The sequence below is a fragment of the Arvicola amphibius genome, chromosome 5 (assembly GCF_903992535.2).
Source record: "Arvicola amphibius chromosome 5, mArvAmp1.2, whole genome shotgun sequence".
Lineage (NCBI taxonomy): Eukaryota > Metazoa > Chordata > Mammalia > Rodentia > Cricetidae > Arvicola > Arvicola amphibius.
The window spans coordinates 62,082,637-62,106,406 of record NC_052051.1 but is presented as its reverse complement, the minus strand read 5'-3'; the positions used below and the strand labels follow the sequence as shown (position 1 = coordinate 62,106,406).

General features: G+C 39.8%; 1 protein-coding gene across 3 annotated transcripts in view; it reads left to right on the top strand.

Annotated features, from left to right (window-relative positions):
- Nucleotides 1-23,770, top strand: part of Fmn1 (formin 1) — a 330,990-nt gene that overhangs the window by 134,980 nt on the left and 172,240 nt on the right. For all 3 annotated transcript variants that reach the window (XM_038330188.1, XM_038330186.1, XM_038330189.1), the window contains 2 exons: nt 18,588-19,372; nt 22,801-22,951. In XM_038330188.1, the coding sequence (XP_038186116.1) occupies nt 18,588-19,372; nt 22,801-22,951 (936 nt within the window). The remainder of the gene's footprint in view (nt 1-18,587; nt 19,373-22,800; nt 22,952-23,770) is intronic.

Here is a 23,770-nt window from a genome sequence, read left to right as displayed (position 1 = left end):
AAAGGAGAACTGTAATGAGAAAACTGACTTCCTAGAAGGTAATTTTTTTAAAAAAAGATATTTTGTCAGTTTGTAATTTTTTTACTGTTAGAGTGGTGTTTGTACTTTAGATCATCCTAGATGAATAATAATCATATGTTCTGTATTTTGAGAGTTATAGTGAGTGACCATTTGCAGTAGGTAAGGTGTCTGTAACATGGGTCTTGAGTCGGTGATAATTTTTGAATTCTTTAGAGACGAAGAACTCAAAGCTGTTGTAGGGTGTAGCTCAAGGGCTCCTTTCATTTCCTTCTCAATACATCTAATGGAGACGGCACACTTCCTAAAGGAACAGGGTTCTCACAGATAAAACCGTCAACCCCCTGTGAGAGTTGTCACGGACTGGCTACAGTCAGCGACAGGAGAGCTCTAGAGGACATGAAGATAGAAGCCTTGTGAGTGAAAGCCCCGTGTTTTCCAGTCCACTGCTCCATCACAGTTGGGTGGAAACTGCGCCTGAGAAAGATTAGAAAGCCCTGGTCTCACTTTAAGTGACAGGTACAAAAGGCATCATGTAGCCCACTGGAGTGTGGAAGAGAAGTATCCACTGTCTGACATTTAAATCTACATGTTTAGCAACAACATTTTCAGACATATAAACAAAATTGAGCACATTTCCACTAGGGAATGTGGGCACATCTTTGAATCATTTATTTCAAATACTTTTTAAAGCAAATAATTGTTCTTAAGACCAAAAAGTTGTTAATAATTTTCTCCCCGCCCTCATTCTTTATCACGTGTGGATTGCTTCCTAATTCCCAGAAGAAATTCTGTGGATTCGTGAGGCATGGCTAAGTGTTCACGTTCCCTGTTCTTTGTGCCTCAGACTCAAGTCTTGACTCTAATGGCATCACTCACTAGTTGTTCATTAGCAACATCATTACCTAGAGAAGAGACAGAGAGGCTGCCAGCTCTCTGTAATACCTCCTGGAATGCTCCACTCCCCCACCACCGTCTCTCCCCAGACCTGCATCCAGGCACTCTGATGACAAAAGATATTTAAGAAAAATGCAACTCAGAAGTCTAGAGAACATTGCTGAAGACTGCTGGAGGATTTTGCACAGCAACCCTGAAATCATAAAACCAGTCATACTCAGGCACGGAAAGAAGTTTCCCCCTTGATGAACTCCATTTGTAGAATAGAATCATTAGTATTTTTGTCACAGAGAGGTCAGGTTTGAATTTACTGCTACACCATTATTACCTATGATATAATAGTTTTAAAAATCTGAAAAATAACATGAAGCAAATAAAAACAAGAACATAGCTTTGAAGAAAATAGTTTTTTATTGTTATTATTTGCTTGCAAATACAGTTGAGATGGGATGCATTCTAACAACATTTGGATGAAAAATGCTTCTTGCCAATATTTATAAAAATCAAATTATTTTCTTCAAACACTTCAGCCATTCTAACCAGCTTCATATGCTGTGTTAATAGCATGTTCAAGTGCATGCAACCAGGAAGCCTCCTGCTGCTCTGATGCACACTGGAGAAAGGGAATGGTCCACCTTGGAATTCCTAGTAATCTAAACTCTTGGAGTGTAAGTGGTTTGTAACTGTTTAAAGCAGATGACCGGCCTAGATATTCGGTCAGTTCATTTTCTCCTGAAGAGGATACTGTAGGAGACTGGGACATTGTCTCTTGTAGCTGACACACCCATTCTGTGAAGCAGCAAGTTGGCCCTCACATGGAATAGCATAGACGTCATGTGGTTTGATGGAACATTACAAGACTGACCCTCTGTCATGAACATATGTATTAGTTATTAGTCTTTGCATGATTTGTGAAGGAGTTATGACTGAGCTTTCAGGTAACACTGTCCCTGTCTTTACACTGTTAAATATGTGCAGCTATAAAGTCTAAGATGTGTTATGGGGAAGAAAAATAATAATCATTTATACTCCTCTGTCAGAATAAATTTGAAATGATGGTTAAATGTTACACAAAATTAAGATATATGATGAGAACATTTTATACATTATATTTCATGTTTGATCAGTTAGAAAATAAGACTTATTCAGATTCATTTCTTATGTTTACTTAGGGTAATACTGGTCTTGTAGCAATTATCCTTTCAAAAAGTACAAATTACAGAGACGGAGATCAATCAAAAACAATGCAGTTTAATGGAAGAGAGGGAGGAGGGAGGGAAAAAGAATGCGGTTTGTCTATCTTCCAGGAGAAGAGAATCAAGTCAAAATGAGACCTGATCCTTTCCAACTTGTTCTGACTGCATCCTTCTAGAGCGGCCTTTCTTGTGAATCTCGATGTTCCAAGTACCATCAGCCTTCTAGTAATCAGAACACATGTTCTGCCAAGTCCCACTGTCATCTTAACTGTTTAAGGCATCAAACACCCTAGGTTTATAAATATATAATTAAAGCCCCACAGAAAAATAAACCTAGATGGGGGATTTATGCTTTTCTTAATTCATGTTTATACAAAGAGCAGATCTGTTTTTGTAAATATTACATCAGTTCTCTTTGAGCTCAAATAACTTGGTGCGACACCGCCAAAGCCGTTTCTAGAGACGATGCGTATTGATGCCCTGTGGTTAAGGAACCTTTTCTGCGGCCTTGTAGAATTGGGCTGTTAGTCAAAACGGCATTATTTGGGGGGCCTGCTGCTGTCTGCAAGCTCTCTGGCTGTGGGTGCACTTTATCGCTTATATCCCACCAGGTGCAAAACAGTCTCAATTGCACTTCAACTTAAGAAACATCTCTGCCCCATCCAAGACAGATCCTTAACGATCCATGCTTTAGAAAACGGAATTATTTTTGCACAGAAATATTCTTTCCACTACAAAGGCAAAAAGTCTATCACCCACATTGTCTTGGATGCTGCCTTAATCATTTTGTCACCACGGTGACAAACACTGGGAAAACAATTCTAAAGGAAAGAAGATTTGTTTCGGGTCACAACCTCAGAGGTTCATTGTAAACTTACTTTGTTGTCGAGGCCCCAAGCGTGTGGTGGAAAAAGCAGGTCACCTCCCAGTAGACAGGGCACAGAGAGGCAGGGGAAGGGGCCAGGATAAGATACAGTCCTTGAGGGCATACCTGCAGCCTCCAGCCAGTCCTCAGCTTTTAAAGTTTCTAGGACCTCCCCAGGGTAGTGCTGCCTATGGGAACCAAGGCTCCTTCCTATACAAGAACTGGGGCTGGGTGGTGGATTTCCTGTCCAGACCATAACAGGTGCCACATCAAGGTTCTTTTTGTTGCTCTAGGCATTTCCTGCCTTCTTCCACCATCTTGTCGTCTGTGAGAAAGAGTATTGGGAACTACAACAACCAGTGTGTGTGTGTGTGTGTGTGTGTGTGTGTGTGTGTGTGTGCGTGCGCGCGCGCGTTTGTTTAAAATAGTTGAGGATATCCATCGAATTAAATACTTTTGTTCCTCCTTCAGTGATGTTAGAACAAGAACAGTGCTCTGGACACTCTTCCTAAACAGAACTGTGGCATCTGTTCACAGTTACAGCAATATGTGTGTACTGAAGAATGTTTATTTTGGCTTATTCTGGGTCACTTCATTGGTTGACCCTCATCTGGGCCCCGTGTGTATTATATAATCATTTAGCTGGAAGAAGCAGTAGACAAAACAAACTCCACACAGTCTGTATGGGATGGACCTAGAGCTTTGGGCTTCTAAGTGCTCTGAGTTTGATGAGATTTGAGAGGAAAGGTCATTGTCATAGCCATCCGTGCACTTACCAGCTATGAGCTTGTTGAGGACAGATTGTACAAATGAGTCTACCTGGTGTGTTATGGTCCTTTATGGACGCTGCCCGGTCATTCCTCCCATTTCTTTTCCTTTTACTAAGTGAACCCACTCCTCCTGGACAAAGTAAGTAGAGATTTCTGAGTGTTTAATGGGGACCTTAGAAAAAACTCTTCATTGTTGCAGAAATATCTGCTGAGGAGTGCATAAGAGAACAAGAGACCAAAATGATGACCTCATAAAGTGGACTCATTTGGTTAGTGGAAGGAAAATGAATAGGAGGCAGGAGAGTTTCAGATATAGGAAGAGGACCAGGATTCTAAAATGACCATTGAAATCTAGAGTTCCAAAAGAGAATGAGGGGGAAAACCTACCAAGCTGGTTAATGTGAGGATGGCTTTGGCTATTGATGTGAACATTTGCAGCACAGTGATGGCAGCATAAAACACAAACCTTTATGTAGAACCCCTCTGGGTTGTAGTCTTATCTTATGATTGGCTGTGAATTTTAATTCCTGGTAGCGATGTTTCTCAACCAGTGTTTTTTTTAATTTTTTTATTTTTTTTCTGAAGCTTGATATAAATGTTTTTCACCTTCCATAAAAATTGTACTGGGAAGCAAGGCGAGCAACAGCATCCTAGTTTTGCAGAATAGGTACTTTGTAAGAATGTGAAGCTCATGATACTGATGGAAGTATAGGCTTCATCTTGGACCCCCAAAGTATATGAAACAACTAATTTAATCATATCGTGGAACAATTTTATCTGTTTGATTAGTGATGTTCTATGTAACTAAGGAAAATATGGATGTTTTTAGAGGACGATTTTAAAAACCTAAGGTACTCTGTTATAATAGTACTCATCCATTTTTAAGGCTGGATTAAGACAAACACAGGTTTAAGAAATCTGGCATGATACAACCATTCCAATTATGAATTTAAGGCAACTGCTCTTTCTCACACTCAGTCTGCACAAAAAATGAACCTGTCAACAGCTGACCTTAGACTGGGGAAGACTTCAAGGAGTGGGCCCTTTCCCCACCCATACTGAACCAGTGGCCACTGACAGATTCTAGGAAGTTAGAAATCACTGCCATCAGTTGTGTAACCACTGAAGAGCCTGCCAGGCTCCCAAGGAACATTCTAAGGCTCTGGTTAAACTCACTAGGTATCAAAACAAGAGAGAAGCACATGAATATGGCAAAGGGACTTGTAGGGAGGAGCTGGGAATGATGGGGTGGGAGAAAGACAGGAGGGGTGCAAAAGTAATCTGAATGTGTTGTATACATGTGTGAAAATGTCAAGCAAATTCAATAATAATATAATAATAATAATAATAATAACAATAATAATAATAATTAACCTTGTTCAGTAGTTGATGATGTTAGATTTATTTTCCTTTCAGAATTGTGGAAACTTTTATTTGTAGGCATTTTATTATTTATATCATTGATAAACTACTGTAGGAAAAATCAGAGCCCTTATCAGTCATATGATGGAAAATGCACTGTGAGAAAAGGGAGGAAGTACAAGATCACAGTATTAAAGGTAACAGAATAGCCTAGCATGGAGCTTTGGGCTGTCCGTCACCCACGCTGGCCAGGATCCATGCTTCAAATGTTAGAATGTTGATGAATCTTGCAGCACATCCCTGATGATTAGCGCCAATCATCTCATATCCCAGGCTTGCAAAGAGGAAGTTCTGGAAAATGTGGCCATAAAGTCAGATATCTTGTAATAGTTATGGAAGAGGTTCAGTGTTTCCTTAAAGAACTTATAAACGTGTGCATCTTTAAGGCGTAGACCTTTAAAGAGTTTGAGGACTTATTTTACGCTATTGTCTGATGCAGTACGTGTGTGTGTGTGTGTGTGTGTGTGTGTGTGTATGTATGTGACGATGGGGACAGGGGAGGGGTGTGAAGGAAAGAAAAGAGACCTATGCAAGCACAACTTTTCTAACCGTTGAAGTTGTTTTCATCCATCTGAATAGATCTGGAAAGATGTGCTTTAAATGTTAGCATTCCAAAGACAGAAAACAATAACTCAAAGCAATCAGACCACAAAGACAAAGCATACTAGTAATACATATGTGGATGCTATCCAAACATACGCATTTTATAGCAACAGTGTACAGGGTTTGAAATCAGAGATGTCCCTTTTACAATGACGTGAAACCTGTTCACAGTTGTTGACACTCCTCTGTAAGCCCCTAGCGAAACCTGATTTCTAAACACCCTATGCCTTAATTATGGTTTCTGTTGCTCTGATAAAACACCTTGAGCAAAGCAACTTGAGGAGGAAAGGGTTCATTTTATCTTACATCTTATAGTCCATCATCCAAGGGAGACAAGGCAGGAACTGGTACAGAAGTCATAGAGAAGTGCTGCTTACTGGCTTGCTTCCCATAGCTTGCTCAGCCTGCTTTCCTATAGCATTCAGGACTCTCAGCCCACAATGAGTTCACCCCTCCCACATCAATCACCAATCAAGAAACGTGCCACAGACTTGCCACCAATCTGGTAGGGCATTTTTTTGAGATTTTTTTCTCTTTCCAAGTAACTCTAACATGTGTCAAGTTGACATAAACCTAGCCAGCACACTCTGGTATTTTGGCCCACAGAGTTTACAGATAAAAATAATTGTCAGAAATATGAAATAAATTTAAGTTCATGCTGTAACTTTTATTATGAACTAATGCCAGGTTCTTTTGTTGTATTTTTCCCTTTGCTTTCCTTTGAATCTCAGCGTATGTCAGAAAATATGCCATCTTGGGTCCACGACTGAAGGATTGAGACTGTACTCAGCTTTGAAATTCCGCTCACATCTTAAACCTTATGCAATGAGTGTGTCCTTTTATCTGGGGCAAGTAGGTTTTGGAAATGTAGGGAAGCATTTTAGTCCAGGACCCAGATAATAAGGCCTTCTTATTTCTTTTCTTTGCTGATGACCTGACAATTTGGAGCTCCTTCGGTGGTATCCAATGACTAATCCCTGGGGAGGCTTGAAGTGTCAAGGAGAAGGTGGCTGTGACCTAGGCATCATTGATCATTTCCTCAAGTAATGAAGCCAGGAAGCCACCTACTTGCTCATAAAAATAAGTTTAGAGAGAGCGAATGAGTGTTCGGGACTTAGAGCAGATTATTGCTAAAATAATAAAAAGCAACATGGATAACCTGGGTGCCTTTGCTGATCAACCCAATTCATTGATTATTTTCATAGTTGTCAAGTAAAAACTTACATTTGAATAGTACCTTGATAGTAACAGTCCTGTAAAACCTTGTCAGCTCAGCTGTACTTCAAGTGACAAACGCCATGAACATACTGCTATTTTCAACTCCCAACATGAGCTTCTCCAAAGTATAGGCGTTTTGGTTATCATTTTCTCAAGACCTGATATGCTGGGATGCTCCCTCTTATAGTATTTGACCGTTAGAGCGAGCAAAGAGCCTCTTCTCTGCTATAGGGAAGATGAGTTCATAGCCTCCTTAGTTCTTATAACCACAAGTCAGCCATAGGCAGGAAATTTCTCTTAATCATTCATCGGAGTGACATTTGGTTACCAGAAGTCCACATCAATTCTAAGGATGTAAACCTATTTTGTAGACAGAAATCTTAGAACCTTAATATATATTATGATATATTATTATGTTTTATATTATATACATTTTATATAAATTTGTTAATATATATAAATATTTATATTAAAATTACATATAATATAATTTAATGACATTAAAATAACATATAATTTAATGACATTAAAATTACTTAATATTTTATATGTATATTTATTTGGTGAAGGGCACATGCGACTAGGACAACACACTGGAGTCGAGTCAGGTCTCTCCCTCCACCATGTGGATCCCAGGCATCAAACTCAGGTTGTCAGGTTGGAAGCAAGTGCTTTCCGCACTAAGCCACCTCACGGGGCCCTAGATCCCAGCATCTGATGCATGAATTTCAGCCTTATTTTCATTCCAGAAGAACTTAACAGCTGGTTCCTTTTGATATCGATTAATTCTCATTGGATAATTCTTTGTAACTTGCCTAATCGTCGCTTTAAGTGTCCTACCTGGTTCTTAAAAGTGAAACAAAATAAGAAAAAGAATATTCAAGCTGAAAGTTGGGAGCATGCAAATAAGGCATAATTTAGTTTCAAATGATACCACATCCTAGTTCCAAAGTGTAACTCTTGTACAGATGGGATATTGGCCACAGGACAGTTCTCCCTCAAAGACAAGTGGGTGAGTCACTGAGGCCAAAATATTAAATTGATTCTTATACTTAAGAGTTTGTCACAGTTTTAAGGGCCAGAGTTTCTTGTCATTTGCTTCGGAGCACACAAGAACTTTAAACAATTCGTCATTGGACTAATTGTGGGACTTATAGCAATAATGCACTATAAAACTCCAATTCTCTTTTCTTACTACAGAAAAGATTGGTGTGTTGGCGTGTTGTCTAGAAATGTGTAATTTTGGGTTTGCTCTTTAGGGTTAGAATTACATTTTAGAGAAACGAAGACTGAAAATTGTTTTAATGGATATCTCTTTGTGTGTTCATCCTATGATCTAGACTTTATTTGGTTACATTAAAAATTAGAAACAAAACGTTACTAAAATATCCCCCTTTTTCTTTTATTTATTTCACAAAATACATGTTGGTTACACTCTGTTTGTATCCCAAATATGAGCCTCAGTGCAAATTTCCAACATTTTTTGTTTTTTTTTTTTACTTCCCCACTACTTTTGTGGCTATCCCTACTTATAGTTGCTTCTTTTGAAAGTTTATTACTTAATTCTTTGAAATATTGTCTTTCAAGAATATGTCTAATTTTCCCTTCATTGACTACTTGGCTTCTAATGTGTTTTCACAGAACCTTAATGAGCCTGCTGATCTCATGAGAACATTTGCTTTGGTAGTGAAAGGCGGGGCTCTTTATATATAGACTGCATAATACCACACTCTAAGCTAGTATGAAGTTTTCAAAATGAAAGCTGTCTACATTCATAGAAAGTTGAAAGATCTGAAGTCTTGTGTGTATAAAATTATTAATGTTGTAGAGATTTAAGAAGCTTCATGGGTTAAGTTTTAAATATCTAATTTTAGACAACAAACTGAAGCTTGGAGAAAACTTAAAGCTTGGCTAACGGCAAGGAGCTAGTGACTGAAGTATCCAGAAGTAGAATCTAACTCTCTTGATCTCTTTTTAGCCAATTAGTTTTCTGTCCTTTACATGGAAACCATTCAAGCTTCAGCCTGTAGTTTAATGACTCCAGCTACTTTTCAGAAGAACAGAGAAGAAATGTTTTCAAACAAGGATCTCTGATAAGAAAGTATCTCTGTATGTGTTTTGATATCTTGACTTACTAAGAGGTATTTAATGGGGAAAATTATGAATTACCAGTGTTGGATGATGAGGTGCATGGTAGACTCGAGTCTATCTCTTAGTAGCCATTTAGTTACTATGTCTATATTTCTCTTTCCTTGTTTGGGAAATAAAAATGTCAAAGTCAGCATTCTGATTGTTGCCCATATTATACACACTGATATAATACAAATGTATTATAAATTATAAGTGGTATATATTATTCCCCATTAGTAATTTAGAGTTAGTCTGGTTAACTTACTATCTAGTTAGCCATTTGGTAATCATTCAAAATGGTGTTATAATTCAAGTTACAACAGGATTCAAATTCCTTTATGATCAGTTTCTAGCTGTGGGCTCTTATGCAGGTTGGGACATCCTCAACAAGGTGTGCCTCACTGAGTTGCAAGAACTAGAATGGGTAAATGAAGACTCGGGCAGTGTGCTCAACACTCTATGTTGACTTCTTCCTTTGTCTGTTCTGAGCATCAGCATGGCTTTCTCACATAGGCCAAGTACATGTATTCGTTGTCCAGCACTTCATGCATTGGAATCTATTCCAATCTGAATGAAATCTTCATTGCTTTGAATGTTCTTTCCTCCTTCCCCTCCCCCTCCCCAGTCCTGTTTTTCTCATTCTTAGTAAGTTCTCATTATGGGGATATATCAGATGTACCTCACGTTTCTGAGTGCCCCTGAGATGCCCTTTTGGTTGTAACTTGATGTGCTTTTATTTCTGATAAGAAGAAAAAAATTACTGATAATAGTTAATTAAAGCCAGCTATTGGCAATTTATGGGCTTTTCATAAACCCGATGCCATTCTTTTCATTAACAGAGATCTTTTATTTTACTCTGGCAACAGTAAGGCAGTTAAGTAAAGGGCGGTTGTAGTGTTTATGCAACTATCAAAATGGAACACAACAGTAAAACCCAGTTGGCTATATCCAAATCAACAGAGACAGCATCTTCCTGCCTTGCCAAGGCACTCTGTGAGCACTGAATCTCATCCCTTTCGAGTCTTCCTTGTTCTTCCAGTTCTGCTTTCCTTCCCTTTTCTTTCCCCTGCTCCCCTCAGCTTACACTGCACCTTCCTGGAGTGGTGAAGCTTTGCTGTCCTTTTGCCTAGTTCCCCCATCCTGTCTAGCCTCCCCCAACACGAGGATAGAGACTGTGGAAGGGTCCCTGGAAGGGACTGACTTGCTCCAGTGGTACAGCAGTTCAACTTGACTTTTTACTGACCTGGCAGCAGCAATGGGAGAGAATGTTTGTAGCAAGAACGAAACACTAATGGATCGTTTTCTCACCATGCTGGCTCTCACCTGGCGTCTGTCATCAGCTGGCATTTGTCCACCTTCTCTTTGACAGACATGTGGGCGGAGACCAGACGAGCACATGTCTCCTTCTGTTGCTTGAGTTTCAGTACAGTGTGTTCTTTCGATAGTATCTCTGAAAGGTAGTACTATAGAGGATATTAAAAAATAATGAGGATTTGGTAGGGGAAGGGAGAGTCAGCCCCAGAGGAAACTGGGGAAGCTATGTAGAGCCCAGTTCCTAATTAGATTAGAATCATAAATGTAATTCAGTTCTCACTCATGTGGGGATAGCCCTTGAATATACTAAGGAGGGGATACTTACTACGTTATATATTTTGAATTATTAAAACTATATACAGTCAACAATAACTTGAGAAACACATTAATTTTAAAAACTGAATTTTCTAGGCCAAAAAGTAGATAGGAAACAGATAAGAAGTGATGTTAATGGTTTGTTAAGAGTCTGCATTAGGAATACCCCCTGCTCGACCACAGATCCTGCCTGCCAGAAGACCATATAACCTGCCTACAGAACTTGTCTGCTCTCTTTGTTCTCCCAGAAGACCCAATCCCTCAGGTTCATCCCAGATACAGCCTACCTGCCATGCATTCATGCCTTCTATGGCTGTCACAGACCATCCTCTCCTTACCTCCCAGAAATTAGCACCAAAACTCAGATGCCCAGAAGGCCCTGAATATTCCAACATAGCTGAAGCACAAGAAAAAGGCCGTTCCTACATGAAGATGTTAGAGATGGTCTTCTTTAAAAGAGGAAATTAATAAACCCCTTTTAAAAATCCAGTAAAGCACAAACAGTTGGAAGTGATGAATAAATCTCTCAAATAAATTCGAGAAAAAGCAAACAGTTGAAGGAAATGAATAAAACTGTTCAAGACCTGAAAATGGAAATAGTAGCAATAAAGAAAACACAAACTGAGGGAATTTTGGAAATGGGAAAACTAAGTACGTGGCAGGAACTACAAATGCAAGCTTCACCAACAGAATACAAGATATGGAGGAGAAAAATCACAGTTATTGAAGATATGATAGAAGAAATAGATACATCAGCCAAAAAATGTTAAATCTAAAAAATGCCCGACACAAAATATCCAGGAAATATGGGACACTATGTACAGGCCAAACCTAGGAAAAATAGGAATAGAAGAAAGTGAAGAATCCCAGCTCATAGGGCCAGAAAATATTTTCAACAAAATTATAGAAGAAAATTTCCTACCCTAGAGCAAAAAATATCAAATGGAAAAAAAACTGAATATCAACATGTAGAAGGGTGAAAATAGACCCATAACTATCACCATGCACAAAACTCAGGTCCAAATGGATCAAAGATCTCAACATAAAGCCAGCCACACTGAACCTTATAGAAGAGAAAGTGGGAAGTACACTCGAACACTTTGGCACAGGAGACCACTTCCTAAATATAACCCCAGCAGCACCAACACTGAGAGAAACAATTGATAAATGGGATCTCTTGAAACTGAAAAGCTTCTGTGAAGCAAAGGACACGGTCACCAAGACAAAACAACAGCCTACAGAATGGGAAAAGATCTTCATTAACCCCATATCAGACAGAGGTCTAATCTCCAAAATATACAAAGGGCACCCAGTTTTTTTTTTTTGAAACACTACTACAACTTTAAAAAAATCCTGGATAGCTATAAAAAGAACTGCTGGAATTATCACCAGCCCCAATTTCACGTTATACTAGAGAGCTATCTATATTAATAAAAACAGCATGGTATCAGCATGAAAACTGATACATGGATCAGTGAACTAGAATTGAAATCCCAGACCTAAATCCACACACCTATGGACACCTGGAAAAAAGACAGCATCTTCAACAAATGGTGGTAGCTACATGAAGAAGAATGCAAGTGGATCCATATTTATTACCCTGCACAGAATTCAGGTCCAAGTGAATCATAAACTAGATGCACTGAACCTGATAGAAGGGAAAATGGGGAATAGCCTTGAACACATTGGCCCAGAAGAAGACTTTCTGTACAGAACACCAATAGCACAGGTGCTAAGACTGAGAATAAGTGGGATCTCATGAAACTGAAAAGCTTCTGTAAGGCAAAGGAAACTGTCAATCAGACAAAGAAGCAATCTACAGAATGGGAAAAGTCTTTTACCAACTCCATATCCAATAGAGGATTAATACCCAAAATAAATAAAGAACTCAAGAAACAAGATACTACAAAACCAAATAATCCAATTTAAAATTTGGATGTAGATCTAAACATAAAATTCTCAACAGAGGAATCTCAAATGGCTAGGAAACACTTAAAGAAATGTTCAGCATCCTTAGCTACCAAGGAAATACAAATCAAAACTACTTTGAGATTCATTTTTCACCTGTCAGAATAGCTAAGATCAACAATAACACAAGTAACAGCTCCTGCTGGAGAGGATGTGGAGTAAAGGAACCCTCCCCCCTTGCTGATGGGAATGCAATGGAGGCATTATGGAAATCAATGTGGCAGTTCCTCAGAGAATCGGGACTCAATCTACCTCAAGACCCAGCTATACCCAAAGGACATTCTATTCTACCACAAGGACACTTGCCTCAACTACGTTCATCATGGCTCTATTCATAATAGCCAAAAACTGAAAGCAACTTAGATGTTCTTCAACTGAAGAATGGGTAAAGGAAATGTAGTACATTTACATAAGGGAGTATATTACTCACTATTAAAAATATGACATCATGAAATTTGCAGGCAAATAGATAGAGCTAGAAAAAATGCTGAGTGAGGTAAACCAGACTCAGAAAGACAAACATGGTATGTATTCATTTATAAATGGATATTAGCCATTAAGTAAATGATAACCAATTTACTATTCATAGACCCAGAGAGGTTAGGTAAAGAAAAGGGCTGTGAGGGGTTTCATGAAAAAAAAAACTGCATCAATCTGTAAGTGATGGTTGATAACTGACAACTCTGAGGTCTTGCAGTTTATGCCGTGCATAGGACTACCACGAACACAAAGAGAACCTAATGCTTTTTATTGAAACTTCATTTGTAGTTGGATAGGTAATATAGAGGCTCAAAGAAGACTTCATACTTAAAGGTCAATCAATCAATCAATTCTACTCACTTAGCATTGTGGATACTTAACTAGCCAAATACTACGTAATGTTCTGGAAGTTGAAACATGCATAAGGCATGGTTCCCAACTGCCTGGAGTCTTTAGATTTTCCAAGAAGATAAACATAAATGACTAGCATACAGTTTGAACCTAGAAAGTTCTTTGGCAATACAGACAATGGAAAATTTGTGTCTAGAGGAATCAAGGAAAGTTCAGCTGAGCTTGAGTGAGTTTTTCCTAGGACTTCCAATGAGTGGAAATAAGAGATTGAAGGTGTTGATGGGGTAGCATGCAAGCAAGTGATCAGGTGAGACTGATCATGCATTCAAGTGCAACTTGAGGATTGCATAGGTAAGTGTTTGAAAAAGGCAGAGATCAAGTTTGCATGAATAGCAACTACCATGTAAAGAATGTAGTGCCTTCTGTGTATAAGTACTATTCTTTCAATATGGATAATGAAGAAATGCCCTCTTTACTAGGACATAGCTGAATTAGGAAAGGCCATAAGAAGGCTCTGGTACCATGATGTCATTATCTCAGCTGCTCTGTTAATCAGAATAAAGATGAACAAGAGTTGCTGTTAGCTTCAGCTCTGGCTCCCAACAAAACGTCTTAGTGAGTCTTAGTAGCGCTGACCCAAGGAAAGTCTGCAGGAATGGGCCTGATCAGTACCTTCTACAATGTTCTCCAGAGGGTTCTCATGTGGAGCAGGTTTGAGAACCATTTCTTGGACCAATAGAAATAATGTTGAAGAAAGAAAGCAGCATGATTTCAATGGGATTGCCTTGTTGGCGGTTATGAGTTTGAAGGGGACAGGTATGGATTAACAGACTCTGTGTGTTCACTGTTCAAATAAAGGAGAGTGCCCAAGTTAGAGAGGCACTATGTTCCATTCACTTAGTTTTGTTTGTTGCTGGGGGTTCTGAGGTCTGGGCTTGGTGGTTCATACAGAGAACCAGGATCCTAGAGAAAGGTCATCTTAGAGCAAGTGTGTGATTATCAAGCAAAGTTCTGCTCAGAGCCCCAGTCACAAAATCACTCTCTGTCTCTAGAGCTGAGCTTAGACAAAGAAGGGAAATCAGCACATGCAGAGATGTAGTGAGGAGTGGAAAAATAGCTAAAGACAGCTTTCCAAACAGAGCATTTTCTGGCGTGCATGTACCTGAGATGCTTTGTGAATAATACAACCAGACACATCAGAAATAATTTAGTAGGAAATTGGTGGGCCAAATGAAATTGGTGGGCTGAATGAGAGCCTTTCTACCAGGACAAAGAGTTTATTGAATAGTGATGGGCATAGGTTCAGTTTTTGTTTGTGGGTAAGGGAGCAGGTGGGCATTAAATCTTAGAGATCGGTAGGATTTCTCGTCATGACCTTAGCATGTTGGTGTGGAGTGCCTGGGAATTCATTGCTTGCCTTCTTATTCATCCATCCCCCATGCCAGTGAGTACAACTTATATAGAACATACTTATGGAATCTACACTGGTTAATCTACTCTTGGTAATCTTTCCTTGGATGTTTGTTGCAAAGAAAAGGAGTCCAGAGAGGACAATATTTCATGAAAGAGCATGATCCTGGGAGAGGTATGGAGATAAATAAGCCTGGAGTCCATGGCACATCTCAGCAAGGGGCAAGGGCCCAAAGTGCACAAAAGGCAGAAAAGCAATCAGTGGAGTGACCTAGGGTAATTTTTCCATTCAAGTCTGTAAGTAATAATTAAGTGTGGAAGAGGGTCTTAAGGAATAAAACAAATTAAAAAATTTTTTTTGAGAAAAATCTTCCTGGAATCAGAGTTGGTTAAATTGAAGTTTAAAAGAAGCAAATAAAATCAGATAGATTTTAACCATTGTTCTGATTTTTAAAAAGAGAGGGAAAAAAAGGCCCAGCGAAAGGCTTAGCTGACATGGATGGACACACAGGACTAAATCAGAAACTGGGTGAGAACAAGGAGCCCACACAGTGCACAGATGATGCCAGGCGACATAAGAGGAATGCCAGAGGAGAAACTGTAGTTTGCCACTCATGAGCTCTGTTTCAGACTAGTGGAATCTCTGGTAGTTGATTAAATATGCAGGTACATTAATCTGAAGGACAGTTGGAATCACAGTCTGAAGGTGCCAATTTAGAAGATGCAGCATACCACTGAGTGAATTTCATATATTGCTTGAATACAGAAAACATTGTACAGAGAGAATACAATGTGAGAAAAAGAATGGCAAACAGATGCCTTGCAGATCAATGTCTGATGAATAAAGGGGAAAGAACTTCAGGGCTGACTGGAGAGAGCAGAGAGGTAGGAGAAAAAAATACCTGGAGAAGGGGGATTGTGGTGTGGAATCAGGATTCCAGCGAAGTTCAATTTCAAGGCACCAGCTGCAGTCAGCACAAATAGAGAGGACAGGGGAAATCCACTGAAAAATGCTGAATAAATCCCATAAGTTCTCATAGAATGGTGGACAGACGCCAGCTGTAATTTGGCTCCAAGAATGCAGATGAGAAAGTGGACACAGCAAACACTGGGTGACATTTTATGTTTCGTTCTTGTTTTTTACTCCCAAAAGCTCTGCTGTGAAGGAAAAGAGGGGGGTGAGGAAAAACCTGACAGCTGGGGAATCTAAAGAATACTTCTGAAGCATGGATAGGTAGACCATTGCACTAGGAATCATGTCTAGTGACTTCACAATGCACAGAGGTGGTCATTGGTCTCTGGTGTGCCTGGCGTTGCAAAAGGCAACAGCAGTGGCAGAGGACTTACATGGTACTTTGTTCTTCATGCTCCTTAATACCTGGTTTTACAAACAGGAACTCATCTGCCCATCATGGCTGTTATCCTCAGTTTTCTTAAAGGGAAACTATGGTAGAGAGACCTTAACCTGCCCAACTGCTCTTCAGCCTACTTCAGCAAGCTCACGCATTTAAACTCAGCTTCCAAAACAATGCATAAGAGCACATATCATCAGAGGTGGGATAGGCCTACAATTATAGATGCTGCTCAGTTATCTTATGGGGGGGGGGATGTTCTTTAGGGAATGCATGTCTCTGCAGTTATTTCGTATCTGTAAGAGGCTGAGTCTTAAGTCGTGTCTTGACTTGTCAGTATTGATCCACTCAGTAATACATGCCAATACAAAAACTTGTCTTGAAAATGGGTTTAGGGAGGAACAGCAATATGACATTATTTTGTTTGACAAAACTAAAGTCGCCACAGAAGTGAAAATAAAATGTTGGTGTGTAATTCCAAGTAGAAATTGCAGTAGGGTGTAGGAGAGATGGAGAGAGAAGTGTTGGGTCTGGAATGATGCTAAAACAAAGGTAACCTTAGCTACGCAGTTGTTTGAAGCTCTGAGTTGTTTGCAGGCACTTGGTAGTAGAACACATGAAAATTGGGCATACTTTTGTATTTATAGTATATTTGGTCATATTGATGACTTCTGCTTTTCCTAGTCTTGTGCCTTCATTCATCCAAAGTGTTAACGAAAATTTACAAAAATAATTATTTATGAAGCTCTTATTCTAATGTCATTGCTATTAATACCGATGGAAGTTTCCTGATTTACATGAATCATCTCATTTTATCATTAAAAACAAAAACAAACAAGACCAGAAATGTCTCACTGTTACCTCTCCTTTACAAATGAAGAAACAGTTAGGCTAAAGCAGAGACCTAGAGAGCAGCAAAGTTTAGACATGGGATAGAGAGGTGAATCCAGACTTAACCCATCCACCCGGCTGCACATCCTAGTGCTGCTCTCTCCACTTCCTTTAGAGTTTCCCTGGGGATACTGTGTTTAAGAATGGGAAGATTATCCATCAGAAACTTTTGTCTCTAATTTCTTCTGCTACTTGGGGATTGATTTGTCAGAGTCAATATTGGGAAAATTTGAACCTAGTTAAAAAAAAATAGGTAAAATGTATCTCAGTGAAGGCAGAAGGCTTCCCTTTTTATTTAACCTTGCTAATTAGATCATTAAGCACATTTCTTTAACAATTTAATGTAAAGGATTATACCCTTGTATGTAGCTGTTTCTACATATCTGTGGGCTGAGGTTACAGCATAGAAAGACTTGATTGGCCATTAAGCAAGGCCCTTGAGACAGAGAGTGTATGTCTGACTGTTTCCGCCATTTTATCTATCTTCCTTTCCAATGCTGTGCTCACTGCTGGGGTACAGAAATAGAGATGCCATCCAGTGTCCTCTGACGTCATCCAGTGGAGCTAATTATCTGGATGAGGGCCAGCAGGGAGAAATTGACCCAAACAGCCACACTGGTCAGCTTTTATCTGGAAACTTAAAAAACAAAAAACAAAAACCAGACAATATAAAGTACCATCGCTCGTCTTCATACCTCCTGTTTCTGCAGCAGGGCCATGGAAAGCTGACGGGGGAGGCTCTCTAAGGATCACAGAGAACAGCAGCCCTACACCAGCACGAGCTCTGGATGGCCTCCCCTACCCCGCATACTTTTCTTATTCTCAATCCACACCAAAGGCTATAAAAGATACATTCAAGCATGTCCAAACCTCTATCAAATTAATTTCTTCTGCATTCTATATTAAAATTGAGTAAAAGTTCTTAAGTAGAAGATTTGTTCTAAACTTTAACTCATGACAGTAATCTCCCATAAACTCAGACAGGATGAAGTTTTCCAAGAGCTCCTAGAAAAGTCTGAGATGAAGATTTGTACCCTCTTGGATTCACAAACAAATGTCTCTATTTCTCTGCATTACATAGGCTATTCCTTAAGACAGTGATTCTTAACCTGTGGGTCGCTATCCCTTTGACAAACCTCTATCTCCAAAAGTATATGCACTGCAATTTATAACAACAGCAAGAGTAGGTTATGAAATTGCAACAAAATAATTTTATTTTTGAGCATCACTACAACATGAGGAACTTATTAAAAGGCCACAGCATTAGGGAGGTTGAGAATCACTGCTTTAAAGAGCATATTCACACATTCATGGTACTGTTGAATGCCTACTAGACATTTGTTATCATTAAATTCTTACTTTCTGATTGATTTTTTTTTCCTTGCAGGCTCAATTTGAACTCAAGACATTTCACATCCGGGGTGAGCATGCATTGATAACAGCAAGACTTGAAGAAACCATTGAAAATCTCAAGCAACAGTTAGACCACCGCTGGGGAGGAGGATGTGAAGAGATGAGAGACGCCTGCATCTCCACCGATGACGACTGTCCCCCAAAGGCCTTCAGAAATGTGTGCATCCAGACAGACAGAGAGACGTTCCTGAAGCCCTGTGAAGGTGAAAACAAGGCAGCCAGAAATAACCAGATAGTACCCAAGAAGTTGAATATCTCGTTAACCCAGCTCTCTCCCACAAAAGACAGCAAAGACAGCCATGCACCTCTTCAGACAGAGGAGGGCATCTCGTCTAGTCAGCAGAAGAAATCACCTCCTCCCTCCACACCTCCTCCTCCTCCCCCTCTCATTCCTCCCCCTCCACCTCTCCCGACTGGACTTGGACCTGTGCCACCAGCACCACCCATATCACCTGTGAGTGCCGGGCCACCACCACCTCCTCCTCCACCTCCTCCACCACCTCCCTTGCCACCAAGTGCTGGACCTCCCCCACCTCCTCCCCCACCACCACTTCCTAATGTGCTGGCTCTCCCTAACAGTGGGGGGCTTCCTCCTCCTCCTCCTCCCCCTCCTCCCCCAGGACTTACACCCCCACCTCCTCCTGGACTCTCCTTTGGACTCAGCTCTTCTTCTAGCCAGTGTCCTCGTAAACCAGCCATTGAGCCCAGCTGTCCCATGAAGCCTTTGTATTGGACTAGAATACAAATAAGTGATAAGAGGTAAGCTCACCCTTGACCCGTTCTCTGTTGCACACTCACAGGATTCTTCCCAAGTGCTGTTTCATTATGGACAGTTCAATATTTACATTGAGTAGCACCCATTCTTAAACTTAATATGTTGAATGCCTTGCGTACACAAGCTTAGAGTGTCAGGGGTGGGGGGTGGATAGTCTTTGCAAACTCCTCTGGGAGGATGTGTTCAGTATGTCCTCATCAAGGTAAGCATTCCATTTCATGGACTGGAGAAGAGTCCAGGTCTGGGCGAGGGCCAACTCTAACACCACTGTATTAGTTGAATTCTTAAAAAGAAATTGGAGCAGTCTCTCTGTGCTGTTAGTCACTGAGGGTTACTACAATATCTTTTATGATGCCCTTTCTTGGTTTTTGATAACCAGACTTGTCATCTGGTGTCGGTCATTTTTTTTCCTATCACTATGACAAATACCTGAGAAAAGTGTGAAAGAATTTATTTTAGCTTATGGTCTCAGAGATTCCAGTCTATCATGCCAGTGAAGGTGTAGCACAGTGGGGTAGCTCATCTCCTGGGCAGGAAGGAGAGAAAGAGATCATACCAGAAATCTCCTTTATTCCATCATGGCCATGAGCCTGTGGGATAATGTACTCATATGCAGGGTTGATCTTCCCGCCTTTGGTTAATTCTCTTTGAAAAGGTTCCTGAAGATACTTTCAAAGCTTCACTAATCTGGAGGGGCTTCAGTTGAATCTGGATATTTAGCAGTTATGGGTATGCTTTTCATTTTCTGGTAAAAATGCTGAGATGGTTGTGTTATTCATTGGTTAGATCAGAAGAGAGTCTTAAAATATAACTCCCCCCTTTGAACTCTGTTCATAAGACTTCTCTTACAGCTGTATTCATGCTTGACCTCCAAAGAAAGTAGCATGTGTGAAGAGCTGGTGTGGAGAGAACCTTTCATTTGTGAATGGTATTGAATAGGACCTATAAGGCAGAAAGTCGGGATGACTTGGAAACCTCCATCCAAACAAGTTAGACTTAGATTTCTTGATTTATTTCTGAATCTCTCAGGAGGACAATGAGAGAAATATTGACTTGTTTCTTGACCACTTTCTAGATTTGAAAATTGTTTGCAAAGAATGTATAATGATGATAATAATAGAACTACATTTTAAAAGCTTATTCCCCAATTCAAAATGGTGGTACTGAATTTTCAAGCTTTTGTAAAATTCTTCTCAAGGAAGGCAAGACAACTAAACAAAATAACATATAGTTCACAATTATAAAAAAATTGGAAACCACTATAAGAGCAGGGGAAATACTACCAACCCAGGCATTTGATGAACAGAGTTGATGATGTATTTCATATTGTCCCAAGTCCTCCTGCCAAAAACTAAGGGTCAAGAGTTTACTTGTGGAAATTTCTAGATGTATTTATTTAGTGCTGATAAAAGTGTTCTATTATTTCCCAAATGAATGGTTAAAAAAAAAAAGATGATCCTAAAATAGTCCCCAACACTAACACTAACGTGCTAGTTTGCCATTTCTCATTTGAGATTTAGATATTTCCTAAGAGATGATTTCCCAGAATATTTGAGTTGGGTTTCTTTATTAGTGCTCTCAGCTCATTGCAGTCACTCGCCAGTGATGAATCCCACCTGTGAGCCCTGGACCTGCTTGTTCTGACCGCACATGGAACTGGCTCACACCTGTTTCTCACTTGCGTGCCTTCACTTCATCCCTCCAAGAGATGTCATGAGCAACCAAAGCCATAGGCATAGCATCATAAAACCTCATGCTGGGAGGACAGGCCCTTCATCCACTGTTCAAGGCAGAGTAAATGAGAATTGGGGGAAAATCGTTGATTTTTTTTTCTCTTCTCATTTTCTACTTTTTTTTTTTAATGGAAAACAGTCAAACACACAAGCTTACATTAGTTATGTTGGTTGGGCAGGTTCTGCAAACACCATAAATCCAGTGCTTCACTTTCAAATGAAATGAAAAATAGATGAACAGGACATTAGGCGTGCCTGACTTGATGGATGTGTCGGCTTTGTCTCCTCTGTGATGTGTTAAGACCACAGCATGGCCACTCCCTGCCAGTGTGACACATTCAGGTTCTTTCTTCACGAGTCCCTCAATAAAAATTTTATACCTCTGAGCCCAACTGCTTTAAGTATGAAAATCATGATTTGGTACCAAATGATTTAATAATATAACAAATATGTTTACTCTATGTGAAGTAGACTATATAGTATATGATATAAACTTAACTTTATTATTAGTTTTAATTGAAACAAAAATATATATTGAAACAAAGATAAATACTGTTAGGTGTTATGGATCATTCATGCCATGCTCACGTATTTGAAAAATCAATATAAAAGAAATTTACCTTTTTTTTTTTTTTTTTTTTTTTGGTTTTTCGAGACAGGGTTTCTCTGTGGCTTTGGAGCCTGTCCTGGAACTAGCTCTTGTAGACCAGGCAACTTTTTGGCATTAATAGTAACCTTGAGAAAGCATTTCAGTTCCACCAATGTGCAGAAGGCACATGCCAGCTCTTAGAGGTGGTTCTGATATACTTGATTTCTGGCAGCTGCTTGTTCACTGCTTCATAACAGACTATTTATGAAAAATAAAATACAAATTCCCCATGGATGCTTTAGTTGAAATCCCATGGGGGCAGGGTGACTGATGCACGACAAAATGTCATGGTTTTGTGTGGCAGATGAGCAGCTGACTGGTCAGCCTTTGGACTGAAATGACCTGATTCAATCCTGAAAACTGTCTTTAAAATCCCAAGGGGGGGGGGGGACATCTTTACCTTCCTGTTCCATTTCCAGTCCTCTGAAGAATGACTTTGGACCTGTGGAATGGCTTTATGGGAGGAGGATGCTTGCTGTCCAGTCTGATAACTTGAATTTGATTGCAGCGTCCCATGTGGTGGAAGCACTGAAATTGCCCTCTGACCTGCACATGCATGCCATGGCCCACGTGTCTTTTTCCCACATATATATCTCTCCTATATGTGCGTGTGCACAAGATGAAAAAGTAAACTATAATACATTTTTAAGAACGTTCTTGCCCATGTATAGAACTGATTATTATCCCTTCTGCCTCCCTGTGATGCTATTTTTGCCTTCTTGACATGCCACAGCTGAGAGAGGAGCGGTTTGCACGGCCCCAAACATCAACCCCAGAAATTCTAGTCCTAAGGGCCTTCTCCAGAGCTCTTGTACTGAACTAATGACCATCATAGTTTTTGTATGTTTACATGAATATGTAGGTTAAAATATCCTGTTACATATTTTGACTTCTAAAATGTGTGACATGAGAAGCTTTTATCCAAGCATTACCAGGATTTTACATTTGCTAAAAAGCGCATTAGAGAAAGATTTCATCAAATTAGACTATTCCCTCTTCCTACAGTTAACTTGGTGCTTTCTCTTTCAAGCCAAGATGCCACACCAACTTTATGGGACTCCTTAGAAGAACCTCATATCAGGGACACCAGTGAGTTTGAATATTTATTCTCCAAAGACACAACTCAACAGAAGAAAAAACCCCTGTCAGAGAGCTACGAGAAGAAGAACAAAGTCAAAAAGGTACTGTGCCATCATCATTGTAATCATAGACATATGGGAATTCCCTCATCCTGCTGGTTGCTGCTCTTTCCCGAAAAGATAATCTAAGCTTAGATGGCAAAGGGATCCAGTTAGTTTAAGAAACCTAGGCTTGCTGTGTTGGTTTTTATCTTCTGAATTTTTAAATGTCATTCTGAACTATTGTTTGTGTTCGTTAGGGTCACTGTTGCTGTGACAAAATGCCATGACCAAAGAAACTTGTGGAAGAAAAGATCTATTAGTCTTCTGCTTCCTTGTCCCTCACTGTTCATCATTGACGGAAGTGGGGACAGGGATTCAGACGGGGCAGGAACCTGGAGACAGGAGCTGATGTAGAGGCCATGGAGGAGTGTTGCCTACTAGTTTGCCCCTCATGGCTTGCTCATCTTGCTTTCTTATGGAACCCAGGACCACTAGCCTGGAGTGACCCCACCTGCAATGAGCTGGCCCTCCTACATTGATCACTAATTAAGAAAATGCCCTCAGATTGCCTATTGCTGGATCTTATGAAGGCATCTTCTCAACTGAGGCTCCCGTCTCTCTGTTGACCCTAGCTTGTGTCGAGTTGACATAAAACTAGCCAGCACAACTATAGTCATTAATTCTATTAAAAATGTATTTAAATTGCTGTTAGTGAAAGTCATTTGTATTCCACCCGAAAAATAGATCTCATAGGACTGGGGTGATTGCTCAGTTGGTAAAGCACCTTGTCCATAAACATGAGGATCTGAATTTGATCCCCAGGGGATCTAAAAAGTAATGTGTAGAGTGAGTGCCTGTAATACTGGCACTATTTCCAGT